The sequence below is a fragment of the Falco biarmicus genome, chromosome 10 (genome assembly GCF_023638135.1).
Source record: "Falco biarmicus isolate bFalBia1 chromosome 10, bFalBia1.pri, whole genome shotgun sequence".
Lineage (NCBI taxonomy): Eukaryota > Metazoa > Chordata > Aves > Falconiformes > Falconidae > Falco > Falco biarmicus.
This window is the reverse complement of record NC_079297.1, coordinates 27533236-27558966: the sequence shown is the minus strand read 5'-3', so window position 1 is coordinate 27558966 and position 25731 is coordinate 27533236. Positions and strand designations below refer to the sequence as shown.

Genomic DNA, 25731 nt, shown 5'->3' with positions numbered 1-25731 from the left:
CCGAGTGGGGAATACCCCAGCTTGGTTCCAGGCAGGTTGAGAATATTTTCATTTTCCCAAGGCTTACTTTAGGATTGAAGGGAAACTGACAGCCTGTTGACTTTTCTTTGTTTGGCTGGCAGAGTGCCGACAGCAGGGTTGGCTTCTCCCAGCCAGAGATGGAATTTAGCAGGACTAGAGGGAGCGTGCAAAAACTGGGAATGAAAGTAAAAGGTATAAATACAACCACCTGTGTCTACACTCCTTTTTGTGATGGTTTTTTCCCCTTTTGTTGCTATGCTTTGTTCCCTGCAGATATGAAGGCTTTAGTTGTTTGGTGATAGATCTCTGCATGAAAGGTCTCTCACATGCCAAAGGAGTTTGAGTTTGTTTGTAGTAATAATGTGACTGGAAAACAGAATCAGCTGTATGCAGTATGTCTAACAGTATTTGGACGGAGTGATTTAACCCAAAAGAAAATGTGTGAAATTAGCTTTTGTCACCTTAATAAATGTACTTCAAAGACTAAAAGTAGTGGCTCAACCTGTGAAACTGAAAAATGGCCAGCATCTCCGAATGTATAAACTTTAAAAAGTCAAGTGAGGTATTGTTACTTGGGTGGTATTAGTCATGCCAGAGCTTTGGTGCCTGTAATGCTGTAGGATGAGGAGGGAAAAAGAAAATGAAAACCTGACAAAAGCACAGAAGGATTTGGTGACTGGATGCTGGAGTAACTAATGGAGTACTAACATAGTGCTTTGCCAGTGGGAAAAGTGGATTGACTTACAGCTTGTTCTCACTTGAAACCTTTAAATCAAGACATCCTATTGCAAGTTATATTAAAGCACAAGCAGTAGCTGTAAGCTTGAGGAAGAAATCCTAGAATTGGATAAGTACTACACATTCATGTGACATACAGCTTCTGCCTTTGAGGTAAATGAGGAAGTGTTTAGGAGGCTGGTATTTCATACTGATGCCTTTTAGAAGATGCATTTCTTAGCTTGTGAGAGGATTTTACCTTCCTGCCGCTGAAAGACAACCTTGGAGATCATGAACTACAGAAAGAAGATTTGCTAAATTGTGAGGATACAGGAGCTTCCCTTAGCTACAGTAAGAAAATTAAGCTTGCCCAGAGCATATCACAGTTGTAATAATACTTACAATGAACAGTTGGGGTTTGGGGCATTTATTTGTAAGCCCCAAATTATAAGATGCATATTTAAATGCATGAAGCTTAGCTTGTTCAGTATGGATAATTGAAGGGTTAAGATATCCTGAAAACTTGTATCTAAAGCATCCATCTGCTATAAACTAGTGCTGATATTTAGGAGTCAGGTGAAATCTTGAAACAGAAAGCTGCATCTTTTAGACTGCAAGTGCACAAGGTAGGCATTCCCAGTTGTGAGTTAAAGATGCAGCGATGTGTAAATTCCCACTGTTTGTGTAAACATGAGAAGTGAATTAAGTAGCTTACCTACTTGTTATCTTGTATGCTTCTCCTGCTCTGGAAATGTCAGTCCAGGTTGTGTACAGTCCTCTTAGGGATAAATTTCTAGTTTTCTAAAAATTTTTGCTTTGAAGTTGACTCTGAAGTGCAGTACAAGGTAAGACATTTTACTTTGTTGACAGAAGTGTTGTGTACAACCTGGGATGCTTCACAGAACCACTGCCGCCTCAGTTGAGAGGGTTTTTGTTGTTTTGTGGGGTTCTTGTGGTTTTTTAAGGTCTCTGATCAAAGCATGCTGGAAATATATAAGCTACTAAAGAAGTCAACAGTACCTTTGATTAAGCTTTTACTTAAAACGTGTTAATGCTGGATAATTGATTTACCCGTATGGCAGGATGGATTTCCCTCTCTTTCACATACACACACCCTACACCACCACCACCACCCCCCCCCCGCCCCGATCCTTTGGATGGCTTAGGATTGATGAACAAGGATTGCAGTCAGTGGTTGTGGAACAGTACATCCTTCACAAGTTGGAGGCTGGACCTGCCTTGGAAACTCGGTTTGAGAACTTCAACTAAGTTTGTTTCAGTAATTGAGGGAGTAGACTTTCTTGTTGTTGTTTTCCACTTTAACTGTGTATGGGTCTGTCATTGCTAAGAGTAATTGATTTTGGAGTTAAATGAGTAGAATTATAGTTCTGGCCCAAAGGACTTAAAAGTTTCTGTTGTCTGTTAATTTTTAAGTCTTCCTACCCTCCCCACTGTTGAAAATATAATACCTGGTTCCTTCCCACACATGCACAGTGTCTTCTGAGAGACTGGAATAAATGAATATTAAATACTACATCGTAACATAGTTTTTGTGAACTTACTTTACCTGCTTTTAGCATTGGCGGACCCTATTTTTAAATGTAAAACACAATTGTTTTGTTCTGTAACTTCCACTGCACAAATTCTGGGGTGCTGTGCTCAACGAAATGTCTGTAGCGCTGTCTTTAAGTTTTGAATTTTGGGGTATTTTTGTTGCTGTGTTTGGTGTTTTTTTTAATAATTAAAACACTTGTGATATTGAGCTTAGTCCTTTTCTTATGAGCAGTTCTTCTCAGAGTAACTGATTTTTATTCCATTTCAGCTGTATTCATTTCCAATGAAATAAAACTGGATGGTTTTGATCAGCAGGACCTGTTAAAATAAGGGATCCAGAGGCACAAAGGAGTGTGCTAATTGAATTCTTAGTTTAATTTGTCTACTCTTTGTAGGAGATCAGCTGTTATTTTACAGATTTTGTATTACAGCAATACTTTTTTGTAAAAGCCTCCTTAAAATACCCATCTTGACATTTGAGAGGAAATCCAAAAATGTCTTCCTAGAATACTTGTGGAGATCTCTGTGTGTCTGTAAAATGTTATAAGGCACCCAGTAAAATATTTGCAGCACTCTGAGGCAGAATTCACTGGTTCCTGCTCAAAGCAGAGGTGCCTGAACTGGTTAATCTCATTCTGGCCACTGTGGCTGAGTGTAGGAATTCCTTCGGCACTGTTACAGTTATACTCGGTGTCTAGTGATGTGAGGACCAGTACTTGTTGTTTCCAGGAGGCTGTAGTTTGCTTCATGTGTAGGCAATAGCCATGTTTCTTAGGTGTCCTGCAGCAATCCCTTGAAACCTGGTCTTCCAAGAAAGGCAGGTCCATTTTGTTTTCTTTGTGGAGGCAGTTTCTGGAAACCTAAGGAGTACATGTGCTGGAGGATTGATTATTGAAGCAGGGCAAGTTCCTTCGGTAACAGCAGTGTGTTAGTGCTCATTTCCAAGAGCGTGCATCGCCACCTTTTTACAAGGGCTTGGTTAGTTCCCTTGTGACGTTTCCTTTTGATGGTTGTCCAAAATGAAATATTTGAACAGGCCAACATAAGCTTACTTCAAAGAATAAGAGCTCAAAGAGTCTAATCTTGGCTGATGAGAAGCTTATACTAGATCAAGCTTTCAGTAATGGTTGCAAACTAGCAAGCTTTGTTGAAAAGACTTTTTAACTGGGATTTGCTGTATAGGTAGAGGGGTGTGAGAGGAAACAAAAATCTGTGTCTGAAGGTCAACTGATTAGTCAGGATGCTGCTGCTGATGATATGGTCTCCAGACCCAGTGTATGTATGCTAGACTTTAGACTGTATCAGCAGGGCTATGTACCAGTCCCCTACTAGGGAGGGAAATACTTCATGCATAGCACAGACTTTCAGTCTAAATAGGTTTGATTCCTGGAAGTGGGATGGGTTGACTTTGCTTTTGTTCCAGTTTTCATTCTCTGCTGTGAAGATGGTCCGTACCTCTGTCCGTGAGGCCTTGTCATGGGACTACACCAGCCTTGAAACAGACATTTTTCTGCTTCACTGAGAAGAACATGAGATTGGGTTTTTTGGGGGGGTTAAATGTGTTTGGCTCTCCTTCAAGAACCAACCTCTTTTCCTGTCTTACCATGCTGTCTGAAGCTTCATACTTGGAGATGCAGACAATGCAAAACAGGGAGGGAGTGGTGGATAGACCACGTACGGGTGTGCTGCTAGCCACAGGGATCTCTACAGGCCAGAGAAAACTCTCAACAAGAACCGCATGAAGAGCCTTATGAAATTCAGCAAAGGGAAATGCCAAGTCCTGCACCTGGAGAGGAAACACCCCATGCCCCAGTACAGACTAGGGGCTGACCAGCTGGAAAACAGCTTGGCAGAAAAGATGTTGGGGGTCCCTGAGCCAGCAGTGCTGCCCTTGCAGCAAAGACAACCAGCAGCCTCCTGGGTTGCATTAGGAGCAGTGTTGCCAGCAGGCTGAGGACAAAGATCCTTCCCCTTCCCTGAGCACTGGTCAGGCACTTCTGTGCTCCTGGGTCTAGTTCAGAGCTCCCCACTGCAAGAGAAAGTTATTTTAGCTACCACTTATTCCGGGTTTTGGAGCAACAGAGAAGTCCTTTGTTAAAATAGCCAGAAGTAAAAGTTTTAAGTGTTTCCCCTTTTAAGCAAGGAGAGATGGGATCTGAGGCCCTGAACTGGAAGTCTTGAGTGATCTGTGAACAGGGTGAAATTCAGAATATTTTCCTGTGGCTCGATTATCGCTATGACAGTCTGGAAAACTCCTGTGAGGTGATGCCAGGATATGACGTGTTCTGTCTTTTCTCAGAGATGCTAGCAATGAACAGAATTGGGTTTGCTGGCGGAGTGTGTGTGGACAGTATATTGATCTATTGAGAAAATGCCTTTAACTTCCTGGAGCTGAAGGGTGTTCTGTGTGCATGTGGAGTTTTTCTTCTGTTTATTGGAGAATTTCCCTCCCCCGCCCCCCCATGTCAAAATGGTTCATCTTGTAGCTTTGTGGCTGGTTTCAATTCATGGGCTGCTTCCCTCCAGCTGGCTACTTTTTCCTTAGGAAGGCTGGGGAGCACTTTTGGGATGGTCAGTCGCTTGAACAGCTGAAGGCTGTGTCTCTGCCTTCCCCAGGGCAGGGGGATGCTTGCGCCCTGTTGCGAGGGGCTGGGTAGCCGCAGCCGCCAAGATGAGAAGTGCAGGAAGCTGTTGGGTCGCTGCTGCTCTTTGTGTGTGGTTAAGGACGGGATCAAAACATGAGCTACTGATCTTGCTAAGAGCTTGGGTCTGGAAGAGTTCCAAACCCAGATGTGGGTCGCAGGCTGCCAGAGGTTGGCGAACATGCGGATGGTGAGTGGTAAAAGGATGACCTCAACAAGCAAACCAGGGTAAAAGCACTTCTTTGTTCCAGAGGGTGAGGTGAGGTGCATCTGCATGTACGAGAGCCACAGGGCTTTCTATCTTCTGGCAGTACAGAGAGTTCTTGCAAATAGCGTTACGGACTTCAAGGAACAGAGAGGTGCCATTAAAACAAAACGGCGTCCATATATCGGGGAAATATGAAGCATTCTGACAGCTGCTCATTAAGTACTGAAGGAAAAGGAAAATACCACTGCTTTAGTTCTGAGATCTTCCTTTGACTCCTACAGAGAATTTCATACTGAAGATTCTGATGTAGGATCTGCTTGTTACTTCCAGCAGCCATGCCCGTGTGTGCCAGTACCCATCTTGAAATCATCAGAGGGACGCCAGCAGCCCTTGAGCAGAAACTCTCACCATTACTGAGTGTGCACGTGTCCAGAGCCACACATCTACACCACCTTGCGAAGATACACAGGGAGCAAAGAGAAATAATCCTTCTGTTTCCTGCTAGTTTGTACTGTGGTAGTTAACTTTGGAGATGGAGTACTGCTGCGAAGGGAAGCAGATGATTTCCTTTTTGTAGCTGTTTTTGGTTCAGTCATTACACAGAGGGACAATGAGTGTCTTTTCAATTGCTACTTGAGGAAACCACACCACGGTTTTCCTCTGTCATTGCAAAATAGTGCTTTTACGATACGAGACGCTTGTGTGATTCATGAAGTTACGAATTGCACTTCTTTTACAATAAATATGTTTGTATCTTGCAGAGAGTTGACTCTTGCCTAGAGGTAACTGAAACTGGTGGTGCTTGTGTAAAGAGGTCTTGACTTCCAGATGGGTGGTTGGCAGACGTAGTTGACCTACTTTAGCTGTGACCTTGATTTGCTCAGAGGTGTTTATGTACTCGTGATCAGCTTTGCTGCATGATTAAGCTAGTCACATGTCATCTAACTTTTTTTTTGAAGGGATGAACAGTAAGATTTGTTTTTACTGTCTCAGTAGCCTTGTTACAGGGGTTGGAGAAAGATTGGGTGCAAAGGAGGGGAATCCTGAAGGAAGGAGTCCCAAACAGGCTGTGGACAGACACTGTCATGTGATACAATGACAACATATCATTTGATTCTCATCTACAGGAGAAGTTAATCAGGAAGTAGGCTACACGGCATTTTTTTCAAGTAGGTCCTTGGGGCACTTTGGCAACAGCCTGGGCATCGTAAATGGAAGATTTGAACTTTGCTTATATAAATGGGTAACTTTTGTGTTCCTTCTCGTAGAGGACTTTTTTGAGCTACTGAACAGCTAATAGCTGGAGGCTGAAAAAATAGTTAAATACTCAATTTGTCAGAAATTTAAGAAAGCCTTGCAAAAAACCATGTTTCTAAACTGGTCACTGTTTATTGTAGCAGGGCATGCTGATTTTTGCTCTGATCATTGGGTTGACATTTTCTTAACTTTAAACCTGATTTCAAGAGACATGAGTGATTCTTAACTCCTGTAATGCTAAAATGTAGGGCTATGGTGGTTAGGATTGGGCTGAGCATTTGGGACACGGTAGAAAAAGGGCTGACGTGAAATACTGACAATATTTGACAAAAAAACCAATATTGAGAATTCTGTTTATGTAATTTTGTTCTGCTTAAATGGTCAAGACACTTAAAATAGCTGCTTTGAATCTATCAAATGTAGATGCTTGGTTATAACTTAAAATAGCAGCCCAGTTGAATGGATACTTGATTTGAAGTTTTTTTGCTGTAAAACTGCTTTGGAATTTTTGTGTTAATATGAACAACAAAGCAATTTTTATTTTTATTTTTATTTTCATTGAAGCATACTAGTGACTTATGCAGTGTTCTGCTTATTAAGCTAAAATGCTGACTGTGGCAGGCATTCTTAAAGGGAAAGGACTGTTAAACTTACAAACCCCTGTGTGGGTTTTTCCCCCCTTTTTTCTTTTTTTTTTTTTTTTTTTTAGTTGCAGCTCATCACAACTTTCCATCTGAAGTCATTGTAAGTGATCTATGAAATTATATTAAGTAGTAAAATGCAAGTTCAACAATTATGGTCACATATAGAGGCGCTCAGGAGCTTCTGAAGTTAATTGTAGGTGGTTGGACCATAAATTTTAAAAATTACTTGTTTCTAGTATGTGCATTATACAGTGCTTGGGTTTTATATTGGGTTCCAAGACTGAATCATGGATGCGGAGTAATTGGGCAGCATAAAAAAAGAGGCATTGTAGGTAGGTTGATGTGACAGAATTTTTATCACTGAACTCATAGGGCTTAGCCACTGGCCACATGAAGTTCAGCTGTAACTAACTTCTGCACATCAACTGAGACTGAAGATAATGGTTTTGGATCTGAACCAAGCACAAAGAAACGGTCAGTGACTGTGGTTTAATTGGTGCTTTGTAAATTAAGCTGCAGTAATTTCATAAACCACAGTAACATTACAGAGTTTATAGTTGTTGGATTATTTTGAGTAAGAGGGACAAAGCAGCCAACTAGGAAAAGGCTGATATAGGAAGAAACTAAGGCTTGATCTACAAGTAACTGTATTAGTGTGAATGAAAGACTTGTAAAAAGATTGTCATTATGGATTTAATGGCAGTTTATAATTTGACTTAAATTTGTACTGATTTAGCTTTTGTCAGTGACCATTTGGTGTCAGCTGGCCTCATAACTTACTTGTACCGGTGTGTCCACACATTCGCAGGTAACCCGACTGCCTTTTAATTTTTGAGAAAGGACCATAGAGAAGTTGTCGGCTAATACGGATGGTGAGCCCTCAGCGCAATTTGGAAGCACTGCTTCTAGAACAACAATGATCCTCTGTTCAAAAGTTGGTGGTATTAAGGCACTGACTTGCCTGATCTTAGATTTAAGAGCTGTTGATCCTGACTCTTATTACTGTAACAAGATCAGTAATTTAGGTAACTTAAACTTTTGAAAGTTTATACGTTCTGAATATTCTGGCAGAGCTGAATAAAATTATACCGTTGATTTAGAGTTTTGTGAGGTTTCTGTAGCTTATAACTCCTCGCATGTCCATGTATGTGATTCACTGGAATCAGTTGTGTGTTCGTGTTGACACAATACTGGTTGGTTGACTTCTGAGTGTGACAGGAGCTTGCCGATCTGTGTAATTGGGAAGTTCTGCTGTCACAGGTTAGAAAGGTTGTCGTGATGTCACAGATGCATTAACCAGAAAACAGCGTATCCAAAAGGCTTTCAAAGGGTTTTTGCACCAGGCAGGCTTAAAACTGTTTCTAAGTCTAGCATAGTAAGTTTGGCTGGAAAAGTTGTTTTGTGACAGAAGTCTGGAAGGGAAGGACATCCACCTGCAGAGCACCACTAAGTTTACAGCGTAGCTGTGAGGCATAGTTGAGGACTTGAGTTACAGTATGGGGTGTGGATTTTATTTAAAAACTTGAAGCCTGCAGAACAGAACAATGTTTAACTGCCTTTCCTTTGAAAATACCAACTGTTGCAAGGGTAACTAAAATAGTAAGCCAAGCACAAATGTCTCACTGCTAGGGCCACCTTAATAGTGAGGCAGCAGCAAGTGAAGGGATAAAGCAAATGAAGATTTGTCCTTTGCACTGTAACAGCGGTTTGACTCGTTCTGGTAACATCTGACAACAAATGTGTTAAGATCTGATCTTTGTTTGTGAGCGGAGTGATTTTGTTCAAGACCAAAGAGTGAAATGTAGGGCCAGAAGGTCGTGATGCTGAAGAGATTCCTTCTGTTCCAAAGCTTGGGCTGTTGGAGATGCACATCCCAACATCTAAGCCTTTTGGTGATGGATAAAGCTTCTGTGCTTTATGAGGAAACTAAAATTCAGTCCTTGAGTAGAAAATGACTATTTGCTGTTTTAAACTGTGCCTAAAACAATTGTGCTAAACAAACTTGTTTTGAAAGTGTTTAACCTTGCTGGGTTTTTTCCCATTCAGGTTTTTGAAAGTACTTGACTAAGAGAATATGAGGCATGGAAGAGTTTTAAGGTGATCAGCTGCTTCAGGCTGAGCATCATCATCTTTCCCCAGGTGGACCTAGGCTTCCAAGACAGGCTTTCAGGTAAAAGCTCTTCTGTGTCACAGCTAATGCCATTTAGTTATGAATGGCCTTTTCACAGGGTTTCTTTCAACAGTATAATTATTTGGCAGTCTAGAGGATTAAGATGTGTATGTGTTAGATGAAAAAGCTAATTAAATTAGTTTGTACCTTTAACTAGTCTTCTTTGACCATTGAGTGATTAGTTTTTTATTTGTCATCTGCTGTGGGTAGGGGTGTGTTTAACCTGATTTTCTATGGAAAACTTCTGATTTCTGTTCTGTGAAATTCAGTGGAATTGGAACTCTCAAAGCTTATGAACTTCGATAGTGTAATCCTCAAATGGAGAGACATACTAGAACTCGTGTTCCCACTCAGCGAAAGACAGACAGAACTTACCCTGTTGTTTACGTTAGGTATGTTCGTTGGCTGGCCAGTTAACATAAGTGTAAACCTGGCTTTGATAAAGATAATGTTGACAATTCCTGAAAAACAGTTGTGTTCAGTAGCATATTTTGAGAATGGTCATGGTTTGTGTGCAAGATTCAATACACCAGTAACTGGAAAAGGAGAAATTGCCTTTTATCTGCTTTACAGCAAAAGGAAATAATAGAATTGTGATTCTGGCAGTTTTAAAGAACACTATGTTGGAGATCTGATCTTTTTGTTGTTTTTGTTATTATCAAAAATATGTATGTTTCTGCTTCTATTAATGCAATGTTTTTTGGGTTGATGGGGAGGTTTTTCAATATTTTTTTTCCCCCCTAATGTTAGACAATCCAATGGCAGACCAAAGGATGGACATATCTTCTACAATTAGTGACTTTATGTCACCAGACCCTGCTGACTTGATTTCCAGTTCCCTTAGCACTTCGGGAATGGATTGTAATAGGAAACGAAAGGGAAGCTCTACCGATTATCAGTAAGTTGGATTTCTCTTAATTTAACACTGCTAAAAGAGGTTGTAACACAACAATACAGTGGGGGAGATGATAGAAATACTTCTAGCAATTTCTAAATAACCTTTTCTTGACAACCTGTTGTCAAGATTTTAATAAAGAAAAAAGCTACTATGCACTAAAAGGAAAGTTCATTACTAAATAATAAAAAGAAAGCCTTCATCTATGTGCAGCTAGAATTGAGGGCTATCAGATGGGGGGAGGCTGAGCAAAGAAACCTTTGGCTGGTAAGGGGGGGAAAATTAATACTGTTGAAATGTACGGTGTGAAGGTTGATTATATTGACCATTTACATAGGAAAAAGTGTCAGCTGGCAGGAGGGAAGATAATAAATTCATTAAAAAGCAGAAGCAAAACTGGGAGTAGTTCCTTTTTTTCACCTTTTTTTTTGCCTTTTTTAGTCACTTCCTGTCAGTGTGCTGCCAACCTTTGCTTGACAGTGCTATTTTGGTCTCCCAGTTGAGTGTGGATCTGAATAGTCTCAGGTTTGAGGCAGTAGATCTGCCTTTGATTTCATCAACTGATTCAGTCTTGTATTGGTCCTCGATTAGGAATAACAGGCTGTTATTCCTGACAAAGTAAAAATCCGGTTTCTTCTGAATTGGTGGTAGAATGTGGCTTTGTTCAAGAAAGCTGCTTCTCTTTTAAGGGAAGCTGGCTAATAAGTGCTCAGAAGCACTATCCCAGCCACAGCTTCTCTCTCCTGAGACAGGTATTTGAAATAGAAAAAAAAAATCACATCAACTCAACTTTAGAATAGTGAAGGTTGTAGTAAAGTTTGCTAGATTTCCAAATGTGTAATAACCTCTGCACTAGGTACACCAAGATCAACCTACTTATTCTTAAGTCCTTGTGCAAACCTCAAGTGTGTTGCAATGTTACAAAGCCTAGTAGCTGCAGGTTAACTTGGGAATGGGTCCCATCGTTGTTAATACAGCTACATAGTCCATTTTTATGTAACTCGGCATGATTTTTATTGTTGTGGGCCTTTGGATCGTTGGCAGTTCTTGCAGGGAGGGGTAGAATTTGTAACGCATGCTGAGCATGACAAGAATTAGGTTCCCTGTGCGTAGGATGTATTTCTAGGAGAAGTTAGACATAAAACTTTAAGTACTGTTTAAAGACTATGGACATACTGCATATGTACCCCCCCTCTAGTAGGCATTTAGTCTTCCTGAGAAGTATGAGTCCCTCTAGTTGAATTGACTACTACAAAATTCAGCGAACAGTCTCAATCTTACCAACTTCCTCTTCTCTAGAAAGGATTTCTCCATCTTTATTCTTCTGGGTAGGAAGCATTGCTCAAGTCCTCTTTTCCAAAAGGCAGCTTGCTCTTGTAAGTTCTGCCCTTTAGGTTGTGCTTTTCTAAAAAATACGTATAATACTGTTTCCTTGAGTACTAAGTAAAGTAAGTTTACAACAGCTGTCGTCATACCACAGTTCATGTTGTGTTGCAGAGGAAACGGTGGCTAGTAAATATTCCTATTTTAAAACAGAACTTGAGGTAGACTTCCTTGATCCTTCCTTATGTACGTACATATTGATAAATGTTCAGAAATGCTACTGTTCAGCTTTTGCTGCCTGATAACAATTTTTTTTTTTATATAAATTGTCAGTGTCCAGCTTCATTTACCCATGAAGGCAGGGAATAAGGAAGGCAGAGCCTGGCTGTTCTAGCGTGGTTCTTTGTTCACCACGTGTACAAGCAGGCATGTGGATCAGCTGTGCTTTCAGCTCTCCACACCAGCTTCTTGTCAGTTCTTTCTCCTGCCACTTTTCCCGGAAAATTCCTGTCAACCTTTCGCTGTCACTTCAGCGAAGGTTGTCCATTTGCCACTACAGGCTGTTTTAGTCAAACGCCAGAATCCAAGATTTCATGTACAGGTCTATAAACAGTTAATTTTTTTCTTGGGAGTAGTGTTTTCAGTTGAAATAATGTAAGATAAGAAAGTGAACTATCCTGAAGCGTTTATAACTTACCTTATACCTCTTCTGGAATTTTTTTTACTTTCAGGGTTTTTCTAAGGCTAAAAAGAATTTTGTTACAAGCAATCCCGTAGCTAAAGGTGGCATCACAAGTGGGAAACCGATGCCTCGTTTCTGTTTCCAAGTCCTGTTACAGACCTGCGTGCTCTTTCTTTGTGAGCATCAGAAGTGCGTTGAGCTATTGCCTAAGACAGTAACTCAAAATGTGCAAATTGAGAGATGAAGAAAACCTTTCGCGTTATTCAAGCTTCTTTTAAAAACCAGTTGCAAAGATAATTGATATAGAAGTGCCATGAATAATATATGAAAGACTACCATGTTTATTTTTGGGAAAGCTAATGTCTCACGTTGAACAGGAATAACTGGTATGTTAATGGCTAATATGAGAAGACTTTTCCTAAGGCTTTTATAAAACAGCCTCTTAACAAAGCTCAGTGGTATTTCAGGTCACTTTACAGTCTTGAAGTGATGCCAACAATTAGCTTGCATGTAGAAATTCTGCGTAATTTTCTTTATGATATGATAAAGTCTGTATAAAGTTCAGAATTAGGACTTTAATACTGACTAAAAGAAAATGTTTATCTGTCCTGCTGGGCAGAATCAAAGACTGAGAAACATGAGATACTTCATTTTATTTTTATTTTTATTTCTGACCTTAGAGTCCTCTGAAATCCCATTTATCTAACCACAAGGGCAACATGCATAAAGCACAGATCTTTCATTTCTGAAGATGAAACAATATCTCAGTGATTTGCATAACATAATTTAGGTTAGTTGTTTTATTAGTTTTTCACATTAAGTGTAATGAACTATGCTATCTTTTCTTAAAAAGCAGAATTATTCTTTCAGAAAGCAGATGAATTTGAACAAGTTTGTTTCCTCAGAATGTGTTCACTGCTATTGTCTTGTTTTCGTTGTGCTTTTTATTTCAAATAAGAATATAAATTAGCTTGAGAACTTCAGCAGAAAATGCAAGATGTTCTTATTTTCTATATGTGGTATACTTTATTTTTCCTTTTTTTTTTTCAGACTTGATGGCTTTCCTTTTGAGTAAGTATAAATATTTTAATAATTGATTTCACTTGAAAAAGATGTTTGGTGTTTTCCCTCCCACTTACTTTAAATTTCCAGGTAGGAATTAAACCAGAATAAGCTAGGCCTAAAGGTGGCTGTTTAAACACAGTTGTACAGATTTATGTATATCAAAACATTTTCTTCCTGTTATTTACCAACACTGTAGTCTTAGGCATTCAACTTTTTTTGCCAGATATGGCTGTGAAGACTTGTACTTTCCTCTCCTTATTTCTGTACCTATGGTTACAGTATTAAAATGTAAGGGGGGGGGGGGGGGGGAGGAGGGATCCTTTCTATTCTTTATGCCTCCTTTTTTTTCTTTTTTTTTTTGTCATGTTGAGACAAAAGCCATGTATCTACAGTGGTAGTTGACGCTAATTTCAAATGTGCTTGTCATAGTCTTTCCTTCTGTCCATGCGTTTGGTCATCTTAATGTTTTGTTGGTCTAAATTATTACCATCTCCTACTCCAAAACTGGCTGGCTGCCATAAGGCAACCTAAGTGTAGAGCACACAGGCATCTGCACAAAGTAATTAGGACAATTTATGAATTATATGCTAGGCACTTTAACTGCCTGTGGTTGACCTTTTAACTCTAGTAAACGCAAGTTAGTAGCCCTGTTTCTGATGAAGGCATGAAAAAATATCTACATTGATACGTCTTACCCCCCCCCCATCCCAGTTAACTAAAAACATTTTTATAACAGATGATAGCTTTGAACTGCAGCATGTTTTACTGTCAAACACATCGAACTGTGAAGTTTTATTAGCTCCGAAGGAGACACAACTAATTTAAGAAAATGTTTTAATATTGCAAAACCCACACAAATTCTTTAGTCCTTCCAGGTTCTCACTTTTATATTCCTATTTTTGTGTTTATGATTTAAAGATGACAGGAATACTTTATTCTAATTTTATGATAAGCTGATAAGTTTTGCTAATCCTGCTTAATTTGTGATATATTGCTTTATTCTGTTTCTGCAGGGAAGGTATGGATACAGATAAAGATGACCAACATGGAAGGTACTGTTGATGTCGCTAAAGTGTTAGTTCCACAGTACTGACATAGGATCCTGTGTGTAGATACGTGTTTTCAGTGTCACTGTAGTCATGTGTCCCAAATTGTTTCTTTGCTGGGACAAAGGCTTAAGATTGTTGAACAAATTAAAACAGACAAACAAAAAAACCCCCAATACTTTGAGCCACGATATTATAAATAATTATCTTCTCTGAGGAAAGGTTAAATAAATGTTCAAATTAACCCCCCCCTGATTTTTGTGAGGATCAGTAGTATGTAAGATACGTTAAAATAATTGGGTTTAGTGGTTTCCACACTGTAACTTTGTGATACTGTTTCTCAACAGATTGGAGTATACAGACCAACAAGGCAGAATAAAAAATGCAAGGTAATACTCTAAAACAAGTATACTGAAAAGAATTATCTCTTGCCTTTTTGCCTATGTGAAATATTTACATATTTACATATTTCTTATCCTAAGAATCATTTTTTCCAGCTTTGACCTTCTCTTACTTTTCTATATATTTGCACTGTTAACCTTTTGCCTGTATAAACTGCATAGTTTTGTGCAGATACCAATTGGTAGGTAACTTGGTTTTAGTCACTTCGTTAATGTTGAAATTGAAGTCTCTATGTTTCTGATTATGTTATATTCTTCATCTTGTTTATTTCAAACTCAGTAGTGGGCTGTGAAACTGTTAACAGTGACTCTTTGATACCGGGAAAATATAAAACAAAACTTAAATCATTTAGTGTTCATCATTGTTTTTCCTGGTGAGGAAGACTTTAGTTCAGAGGTATCTCAAATACTTCAAGTGGAAAGCTGTAGGATGAGTAGGAGGCTTACATTGCCACAGCAAAAGGTAGTTTTAAATATTTAGTACATTCATATAGTATACTGATCACAAATTCTTAATTGAATGCTTTATTCAGTGTTTACATAAGTACTGGAATTTGCTTATCTGTGACCTTTCTGATTCCAGTTACGTTTCAGTGTATATTCTAAGAACAAAAGTGGCGTACAACAGTAGAAATCTCAAGATAATTTTGTACCGTTTAGTGGATTGTTTTGGAACTGAGGATTCAGTGTACTGTATGGCCCACACTGTATGTGTGTTCTGCTAAATCAGAACCATGTGCTGCAGCTTTGCCTATTGTTTGTGTTACTCATCCAAATAATGAACATAAAATGATTGAAGAATTCTGTATGTAGATGTAGTTTTCACAAGGATAAAAGGGTAACTTAATTATCAGGAGGTTATATTTGTGGGTTTTAATGCAATATATATATATTTGTGGGTTTTAATGCAATTTATTTTCTCATGCCTCTCCCTTTTTCTGTACCGCCTTACTCTTCTAGGGAGGCTCATAGTCAAATTGAAAAAAGGCGTAGAGATAAAATGAACAGTTTTATAGATGAACTGGCATCTTTGGTACCAACGTGCAACGCTATGTCTCGAAAGCTAGATAAACTCACTGTCTTGAGGATGGCTGTCCAGCACATGAAAACACTACGTGGTAAGTTGACTGGGGGTGGGGGTGGGGTGGGTGGAGGGGGGTGGGTGGGCAGGACTGTAGGAGAGTGGCAGAATGGGATTTCCCCAAAGCCATACTTCTTCTCTCCCTTTCTTGCCCTTTTGCCAAAAGAGTAAGTTAATACACTTTGAGAGGACTTCTCTCCTTTTCTTAGCAATGATGCAGCATATTTGGTTATAGCTTACTGGTTCATGGTGTAATATCCTGATCTGACTGGGAAAACTTGTGGGTGAGAAAAGAATAATTTGACATCCTCTGACATGATTGAGCACCGTTGCTAGATGCAATGATAGAAAGGCAGTGGAGGCTGGAGGAGGGAGGGAGCAAAGGGCTGGAGTGGCTGGATCGGCTGTAGCACCAAGCAGTGTTCTTGGGCAGTGCTCTTAAGCAGGCAGTGTGTAAAACCTGTTGGACAGAGAGGTTAGATTTTAGGTGTAAGTAATATTCCTACAGGACTTCTCAGGTTTTGTGTTCATACCTTTAGCTCTGTGTGAAAGGAGGGAGAGTACTTTGAAAAGTCAATTCTAGTCTCTAACGAGTTTCTATTGAAGAACCTAAAGGGAAGCATGCAGGTTTGAAAGATTTTGGGTTGTTGCAAATTCCTGTATGTCCTAAAGCTTCACAAAAGAGTGCATCAGTGCTTGGGCACAATCAGTGATGAAAGCTTAAGCCTTCAAGAAATACGCCCCTGAGAAAAGATAGTGATGCAGCTAATTTAAAGAGTCACAGTTCTAGTTTCTAGGAGAATTGGTGTCTTCCGATCATTTATCCTAGCGTTTTGAAAGGTTTCACTTTTTCTGCCACTTGCATTTGATCAGGTTAGTACTTCATAGCACTTCAGTGGTTCCTAATTTGACTTTTGTCTTTATGAAGAGAATAGAATGAGAAGAATTACTCTTTATTAAGCAGCTGCCTCATTTGTTAGTAATTTTGGGCTTTTGACATTGCGAGATGATGTTCTGATGCTGTTTTTTGACTTTGGCATGGAATGAGAGAACTGATTTGTAAAGTTCCTAAGTGACTGTTTATGTGACCTTGTCACTTTATAAATTATAAAGAGAAGAAATAGCTTGAAGGTTTTTATTCTTTAATATCTTTTTTTAATCCACACCCCAATTCTGAGGCAGGACCATAAATTAAGGACACCATTTGCGTTAAAAAATATGTCAAGGAACACTTAGATCTCAGAAGGCATTCCATTTGCATTACTACATAACACAGTATTTGTGCTTAAGCAAAAAAGTTTCATCCTTTTTTAAGTTAATACCAACAGAGCTCATGTTAAATCAAAACCAGAAAACAACTTTCATTTTCAAGAACACCTGCAGTGAGTAACAGTGTAAGAAGGAGCCAAAGGAAAATTGCTAGTTCTAAGTATGTATCGTTAAGTTTGTGACATGGGTATTGTTTGGTGTTTTGTTTTTTTTTTCTTTAGGTGCTGCAAACCCATATACAGAAGCAAACTATAAGCCTGCTTTTCTATCAGATGATGAATTAAAACACCTTATTCTCAGGGTACGTTTCAGTTTTTAATTAAGAGTTATCAATGGCTGTGAATATAACTCTCCCAAAGCAAAACACCAGGTTTTTTCGGCCTTGTATCTCAGCTTGAGAATGTTCTGAATATGGAGGATAACAAAGAAATCTGCAAGCCTACCGCATAAAGTCAGTGGGTTTTAATGATGACTAGTGTCTCTTAATTTAAGCGGAAAAATTTGCGAGATCTGAGGAAACTGGTATTTTGATGGTAACCACCAGACTCTTAAATTTATTTCATGGAATTTACCAAAATCACATAAATTATTTTCTTACAGACTTTCTGCTGTGGCCTACCTTGACATGATTTTCAGTGTACAGTGATATAACAAACACCTTTTTTTTTTTTTTTGAGGTCACTGATGTAACGTGACTTATTATGTTTGGCTGCTTGCTGTATACTTCTTTTATAGCATGGAGAGCCTGTATCATTTGTCAATAGTTAAGCTTTTCTTGTAGGTTGTGTAATTTCTGAAGCACTGCAGTGTCCAGATGCAGCATATGCAGAATTCAATTTCTGCAGCATTGTGACTCTAAAGCTATAAAATTAGGGCCTAATCCTGCATGCTTTTACGTGACTGAAAAAGAGTACTATTGACATGGGAATTACTTGCCTACAGACACATAAATAAATACCCAGGTTATATCCGGTTTCTAGCAGAGGAACTATGGAATAAATACAGTTAAAATATTATTTTAATTTGAAGGCTTTATTAAACATAATCATAATTCTATTGGACAAGACATAGATTTTTTTTTTCCTCATAGAAATAGTTTTACATTCTTGGCCTGATGCCCAGAAAGATGCCAAAAAATGTTTGCAGATGCAAAAACGCTTCATTGTAATTTCATATCTTGCCTGTTGACTCAGTTATCTCTAAATGTTAAGACAGCTCTCCTAGTGTAGAAGTTCTACTGTATGTGAGGTGTTTTTAAAGGTTATAATGATGGAATGAGGATGTTTAACTCAGTAATTTATTTTTTTTTTTATCCCCTCCCCTAATTAGGCAGCAGATGGATTTCTTTTTGTTGTGGGTTGTGACAGAGGGAAGATACTGTTTGTTTCAGAATCTGTCTTCAAGATCCTCAACTATAGTCAGGTATTATTTTCCATTTTAAGTAGTGTTAGGCCTTAAAAGATTTGAAGGGTGTGGGGTTTTTCTATGATTATGCTTTTATATGGAGGGGTATTTATGTGAACAGCTTGTCGGGAAAGCTGAGGTTTGTTGCGAAGAAAGAGCTTTGCTCTGCCATGTCATTAGAGAAGATTTGTTTCTGTTTTCTGCTCAAACTAGGGAGGTGAAAAGGAACTAAATTTTCTTCATTGATTGTTGCATTCTGATCAGGGATTACCCTCAGGCTTGCAAAAGCATTATCTAATTGGGACGTAAGCAAATATTGAAAAATAAGCGTGAGGTTCTTCCGGTAGCTTCACGTGAATTTTTTTGACTTTGTTGTCTTCCTGTCCGCTCTGGTTTTTCTAGCATACTTAACTGACGAAAACTGGGAAGCAATTATACCAAAGCCAGGTTTTTAATATATGCTTAACGTGAGGCTTAACTTGCAGCATATATTGTATAAATAATTTATATTTACATACTTATATACAATAAGTTGTATAAATAATCTTTTCCACTGTTTCTGTCATCTGCCCTCCTCAATAAATTTAAAAACTGAAGTAGCTTCAGAAGTTTACTTCAGCCAGCCTTTAGTTAGGTGTATACTACCTACTTACTCATTATCTAAATATCGAGAGAGAACATCTGCAGTTAGGACTTCTTCCTTCAAATGTGTGGCATATGAAGTGAGACTGGAGAGAAACCAGAATGTTTGGTGGTGGTGGATTGAGCATGCTATTCCTGCAAAATTCGTGCTAACACTTATGAAATTACTATGTAATGTAGTAATAACTTAAATATACATAGAAAGCATGCTTTCTGTTAACTCCTGGATCTCAGATGTTTGATGTTCCTTGGTTAGGCCTATATGTAAGAGGATTGTTTATAATGATTGCTAAAATTGAGAAAATGTTACTGAACAATGTATTTTCATTTTTGACTGATTATTCAATCTCTACAGAATGATTTGATTGGTCAAAGTTTATTTGATTACCTTCATCCTAAAGACATTGCCAAAGTGAAGGAGCAGCTCTCTTCTTCTGACACTGCGCCTCGAGAAAGGCTTATAGATGCAAAAAGTGAGTGAAAAACTAGCATGTAGTCAGTTGCACTACTGCTAAATATTTGCCATGTCAAAAGTGAGTGTGTGTGGGGGTGCGGTTTGGATTGCAGGACAATACCCAAAAAACAGTCTGAAACAGACACCTGAGTGTAGAAGCTGGTTGGTTTGGTGTGCACTGCAGTATAGATCTATTAGTTTTACTGGCTTCACCTGTGAGGTATCCTCTTTTCCAGGCAACAAAAGTTTAATTTTTCCCATTAAAACATATGAAGCATTTGTTCTAAGTCATTGTTCTTAATGGTCAGGGTACACTTGGTATTAATTTTGGTAATCCTTAGCTGTCAGTCAAGTTAGAGGATTCTTTTTATTTATTTATATTGTCACTTCCATCAATGACCTAACCTTTCTCTTAGCAAGGTTTTTGGCCTGATTCTTGGAATCATTTCCTACTATGTCTCTTAGCCCTGTTCTGCTCTGGTATTTTAAAGCAGTTCTGTATCTCTGCCGCTTGTGAGGCGAGTAGGTGTTTAATTCACTCTCTTAACAGGCATCTGCATTGCTTAAGTAGAAGGTGGTATGTTACAACTGCAGATTTCCAGGTCATTAAGTCTCATGCTTGTCAGGAGCAGAGATCTCTAGGATCTAGGATCTCATCTCGAAGAAGCCACCAGCTCAACTTCAGAAACTGAAGCTGGGAGAGATCATTCCAGGGCATTGAGCCTAGAGGCTCCAGCTGGATCAGCTGAAGTTTTTTCTGGCTCCTGGTTTTGTCTGGTTGTCACGCATGTATATCCAATGCTAGCTCCTTTTTTTTGCATGCCTCTGACAAAGTTAGGCAAAAATAAATACTATGAATTACAGTCTTCCCATCTGCTATGATAGACTGATTGGTAGAATTTCAAGAACTCATATTCTTAAAGAGTACTAGTATGTATGTATTTATTTTTATGTTGGCATGAGTGACTCAGGCACAGCTTGTACTTTCACCACTGAACAGCAGTTTAGAGTGCACGTGGTACAGGACAGTCTGACCTCCTTGAGGTGACCTCACTCAATTCTAATTTTAAGGGAGGCACACTTTACACTAGAACATTGGCATCGTTGTTTTCCTCCTTGTGTTAAAAGCCTACAGGGCCTTAGAAGTTTTTGTACGTGTTTTATAGCTGTTTGTTTATACGTGTCCCCATGCAGAAATGATTGAAGTGGATAGCAAGCTGTGGAAAAGTTGGTATGCGATTTAAATCCTCCACCAGCTCTTGGAGCACTGTCCCCTGCAGCTCTAGCTGCATCCCTGGTGTTGCTAATACCTGTGCTCCTCATGCACGCCAGGCATCTTCCCGGAGCTGTGTTTGTACCGGTGCTCTGCTCTTGGCTCCCAGGGTTGATAGGTGTTTCGGTACTGTGTTTCTCCAGTTCCTTTCCACAGAAAAGAATCTTAAGAGTCTCCTGCAAGAATATGGTCAAGGTCAGGGCTTACCATTAGGGTATGTTCATACGCACATATTTCTGTGAGGCTTGTGAGGCTAGAGAGGCTTCTTGCACGTAACTGGAGGTCTTGGGGATTTGCGATCTCTGTGTAGGTCACTGCTGCCTTTTTACCTCCTTCCGTCAGAACAGTGAAAAAATCTGATGTCTAGAAACAGCAGTTGAGATGGACCTGGAATGGCACTGGGCCTTTTTTGCTCTGTACATACATATGTGCTGTCTGGGTGGGTGTAGTGGTAGATAAGACTTCCAGTCTGAAGGGTCCTATCGAGTGTATGGAGTACTTGCACCATGTTTGAAGTACTGCACTAGTTATGGATAAATAATCTATTTTTAATCACTTGATTAGTGGTCAAAGAAATCACAGTGTTTATTGCAAAACTTGTGTGGATTTGTACAATCTTGTGCTATTTTTTGCATTTAGACCCTGTGCTCTCAAGCATACATCGGTGTTTTCACACTAGAAGGTGTAATCAGAAATTGTAATGTTGATGTGGTCAGTTGAGTCCTGCACATATTCACTTACATGAAAATCTCCAAAAAGGACTTCTGCTTCAGAGGAAGGATGTAAAAGTCCCAGCAAAGCTGAAACACTGTACAGTTGGGTTATAGGATGTAAGCGTTTGTGTGGTTTAACTTTTTACCTGACAAAGGAGGATTCCTCACTTCCTCTGTTTGCTACAGCTGGACTCCCAGTTAAGACTGATATAACACCTGGGCCATCACGACTATGCTCTGGAGCAAGAAGGTCCTTCTTTTGTAGGATGAAGTGCAATAGACCTTCAGTGAAAGTAGAAGACAAGGATTTTCCTTCAACCTGTTCAAAGAAGAAAGGTAACAATTACACATTTTATTGCCAAATGTAATGGCTGTCAGGTTTGGGTTTTTAATACAATTTCTCGCTTGCAGTGGCTGACTTATTTTTTTCTTACTGAACCCTGTCAGTGTTTCTTACTAAGATATTGAACTATGTCTAGGCCTGTTATTCATACTGCACACACACATCCTGCCCCCAGCTCTTATACAGTGTATTAGCATATAAAGCCAAAATCTCTTCTCTGCTTTCTTGAAATCTTTGCAGTCAGTTCGTGCTGACAGCTGTGGTGTCATTATTGCATCTTCTTTAGACATTGATCATATAACATTCAGTCTTGACCTTCTAGGCAGTGTCTCCAACAAAGGGGAGCTGTTACCCATTCTATCTCTCTGCTCCATGTTTGACAAGTGGTATTTGGATGGATATCCACCTTGAAAAATTAGTTTATTCTGAGTTCATCTGTGGTTCTGGTACATTCTGATTACTGGAAACATAGCATTTTTATACCAGAAATATTTGATCGTAACATTATCAAAGTTGGTAATACTTTTTTCCTCTGTGGGGTGTTACTCTAGAGGTGTTGGAATATGTATTTAGTCCAAATTCAGAAATTTATTCTTTGATAATAATATTATTTTTTTCCTAATACATTGGATATACTTTTGGTGTTAGTGGAAAGTGTCAACTAGAGAACTGAAGGCAGTTTCAGTGTGTTGTCTCTGGATGTGGCAGCTGTCCCAAGTAGTTCCTGCTAGATTCAGACATGGCTTCAACCTGGGATGATGCTTTAAAGTGCTCGTTCGTGAGGAAGCCGGTTTGTGCAGTTGAGCATAAGCCTTTTACCCCGCCTCTCTGTGAAAGTCTTCCTTGCAGTTTAAAGGCTTGCTCAGTGCTGAGGAATAGTTCTCCTTTCCAACACTGACTGCATTACCTGTCATTGTGCACCTTCATCCTCGCCCCTGTGTACAGCTATCCCCTGTACACCTCAAACAGGGTATATTCGGCCAAACAAATTGTTCCTGGTTTTTGTAGGAGCCTCATGCTGAATTGAAAAAGAAGGCATCTATTTATTAATATACTAATTCCTTCAACAATCCTTTAGATTATTTGCATCCTTTGCTGAACCAATAAAATGGGATGCAGTTTCTACTTAATCAAAAGTGACCTTGCGCTGAACTATGTGATGTTTCAGTATAAACAGTGGTTTTGCAGAGGTAAATTGCTTATTGAATTACCTCAGATTAGCTGCATAGAAGCAGGTGCGCTGGAAATCCCTGGGTGAACAGATTCCCAAATTCCCTGCATAATAGAGGAGATGCGTTATTAGCAGAACTGAGATGAAGTTCTCCAAAGCACTATCCATGATCTAACTGCTGGTTTTGGTTTTTGTTCTTTTCTTTTTACAGCAGATCGCAAAAGCTTTTGCACTATTCATAGTACAGGATATTTAAAAAGCTGGCCGCCAACAAAAATGGGACTAGATGAAGATAATGAACCAGATAACGAGGGTTGTAATTTAAGCTGTCTTGTTGCAATTGGACGGCTGCATCCTCATGTAGTGCCACAGCCAGTCAACGGGGAGATCAGGGTGAAACCTACAGAATATGTTTCTCGACATGCAATAGATGGGAAATTTGTTTTTGTAGATCAGAGGTAAGAATACTTGTAGTAACTTCCACAGTAAGTCACTGTTCAGTACTGCTTTGCTGACAGCTTTACTTAAAGCAGTGTAAATATTACTGACAAAAGAAATGACTGTTGTTTTCAGCTTTTTACTGAATCCTGAATGCATGTGATTTTGGTTTTTGAGACAGAGCTCAAAGGTATTGTTCATTGCTAATGATTAAATTTAAACCCCCAAACCCCTCCAGTAATATGGCTTACTAGACGGAATAATCCAGGGATCATTTCTGCCATTATTAAGGGAATGTATATATGTAATCCTCAGAAGAATATGCTGTCCTGTTTTGAAAATGGAATCTGTAATTACTACCTCTTTGTTGTTAGAAGACTTTTGCAAAGACTATGTAGTTAAGTTATTGCACAGGCTGCTTTAGGCTTTGATAGTGTATACATTTATTTTCGGACACATTCTGCTGAATTAATACTTCTGTATGTGTAATCTTTTGTACGTATAAGAACAAGCTTTTCATAAGCTTTACTTCTTGGAAAAGGTTTGAGAACTTGTACCAGTGTGGTATCTTCTTTCAGATATCAGGTTTATTTATTATCCAGAAAGCTAATTCTTATCTTTTTCAAAGTTGCTTAAATTTTATGAAGTAGCAGAGAGACATGACCTGGGTCTTCCTTCAGAATAACTGGCATCGTCAAGGGAAGAAATGATGGGTGAAGGATGTTAGTGGAGGGGTTACATTGGGCTGGTTGGAGAGGGATTGTTTGGTTCCCTCCCTTGCCAAGATGGATTGGTGCTGCCCAGGTGAGGCTGTTTCAGGTTGCCTGGGGCTTAGGCTCGTTTGTTTGCAATGTATGAAACCCCGGGCTCCAAAATCTGACAGAATCTGCCTGCTGGAATTTCTTTCAGGGGTGCCGCGGTGTGTCAGCTGAATTCTAGTGGACTTGAGAGCTGATAGTCTGGAGGGGAAGTGCAATAAAGATAATTTTTTTGTTAATGTTATCTATCTGGTTGGAGTGGTTGGGTTGTTTGGGTTTGCAGGTTTTGGTTGGATTATTTGGGTTTGGTTTTTTTTGTTTTTAATTTAATAGAAAGCTTTTTAAAGTATCAGCTCTTCAGCAGCAGTGACTGGTGCAGATGATCACTCTGGGAGCTATGAGAACATTCGTAGCCTTTCTGCTGCTCAGCAGGTGTGCCATTCTGTTAGGCCAAGGCATGAATGAGCTTTATTTTCAAAAGATCAGACGTATTCCCCTGATGGAGAATTTTGAAGTATTTCTAAAATAATAAGACTCAGAAAACACTGGCCCACTGGATTTAAACACATATGCTTTTATTCACTTGTTTTCCAGCTGTTGTTTACAGTCCTTGGAATGTGTATACTCCTTCAAAGGTCTCTTTGGGGAATATTTTATTTATTCTTATTTTTTTTTAGAAGAAAACCTCATCTGTAGGCTTAAACTTGGCATCCTATGATCTGTGCTTCCACTGGAGAATATTTAGGCACCTGTAAAAGTTGAAAATTATTAATCTATTTCTACGTTGGGATTTTTTGTTCATATAGACTTGCACTGTGACTTCATCATTTGTCCAAGGGAATCTGGGAAAGATGCTTAAAACTCTCTGTGACCCTAACTTTTTGTCCTGCTGGATTGCATGGTCCTTGGAGAAGAGCTGCTGTAGATTAGGTACGAGCTAGCTGGGCTACTGCAGAGTAGCCCAAACTCGACAGTTACTGTCCAAATGGCAGTTTACACTGGAGAGAGTTCTAAAGAGAACCATCCCACCTCTTACTCCTTCACTACTCTTAATGAATCTGGATGGTGAATTTGAAAGTAAAATTAAGTTACATGTGCAGATGACATAGTATACAGCTTCAGAATTCAAAGCTGCCTTGTTAAGTTGGGAGAAGCAACCTATGGAGAAAAAGTAAAGAAAGGATGAGATTCAAGGACAAGAACGATTTCCTTCCTTGCTTAATAGAATATGGTCAGATACTGAATTCAGCAAGTCTTTTGACATCTGCTGTAATTTCGTGCATCTTCTCAAAAAGCCTGTTTATTCTTCTATGACAGTAAATGTAGAGGTTTTACAGTTACTTGGTGGTGCCCACAGTGGTTGTTACCCATGACTGTCAGGTTTCCCACCACTGCAGTATTGTTAAAAGGCTTGGTTACTAAAGTTCTTAGAAAAATAGTGGAATAAGGTTGACTTAGTTCCTAGCTCTTCCTTTTTAAAGACAGACTCTACGTTTTGCTGCTTTGAGGTTCTCCACAGGCTCTCAGATAATTCATCAAAGCAGTCTTGGAGGTGTCAGC

The 25731-nt window shown here is 39.2% G+C and overlaps 1 protein-coding gene across 4 annotated transcripts in view; it reads left to right on the top strand.

Annotated features, from left to right (window-relative positions):
• BMAL1 (basic helix-loop-helix ARNT like 1) overlaps nucleotides 1–25731 on the top strand; it is a 53279-nt gene that overhangs the window by 17065 nt on the left and 10483 nt on the right. For 3 of the 4 annotated variants that reach the window (XM_056353420.1, XM_056353418.1, XM_056353417.1), the window contains exons 2-12: nucleotides 9090–9213; nucleotides 9964–10111; nucleotides 13164–13184; nucleotides 14192–14230; nucleotides 14572–14613; nucleotides 15586–15743; nucleotides 17197–17276; nucleotides 18305–18397; nucleotides 19377–19494; nucleotides 21648–21797; nucleotides 23187–23433. In XM_056353420.1, the coding sequence (XP_056209395.1) occupies nucleotides 9972–10111; nucleotides 13164–13184; nucleotides 14192–14230; nucleotides 14572–14613; nucleotides 15586–15743; nucleotides 17197–17276; nucleotides 18305–18397; nucleotides 19377–19494; nucleotides 21648–21797; nucleotides 23187–23433 (1088 nt within the window). In that variant the 5' untranslated portion in view covers nucleotides 9090–9213; nucleotides 9964–9971. Of the gene's footprint in view, nucleotides 1–9089; nucleotides 9214–9963; nucleotides 10112–12793; nucleotides 12904–13163; nucleotides 13185–14191; nucleotides 14231–14571; nucleotides 14614–15585; nucleotides 15744–17196; nucleotides 17277–18304; nucleotides 18398–19376; nucleotides 19495–21647; nucleotides 21798–23186; nucleotides 23434–25731 lie in introns of those variants that run through there. The other variant, XM_056353421.1, reaches the window with a different exon arrangement.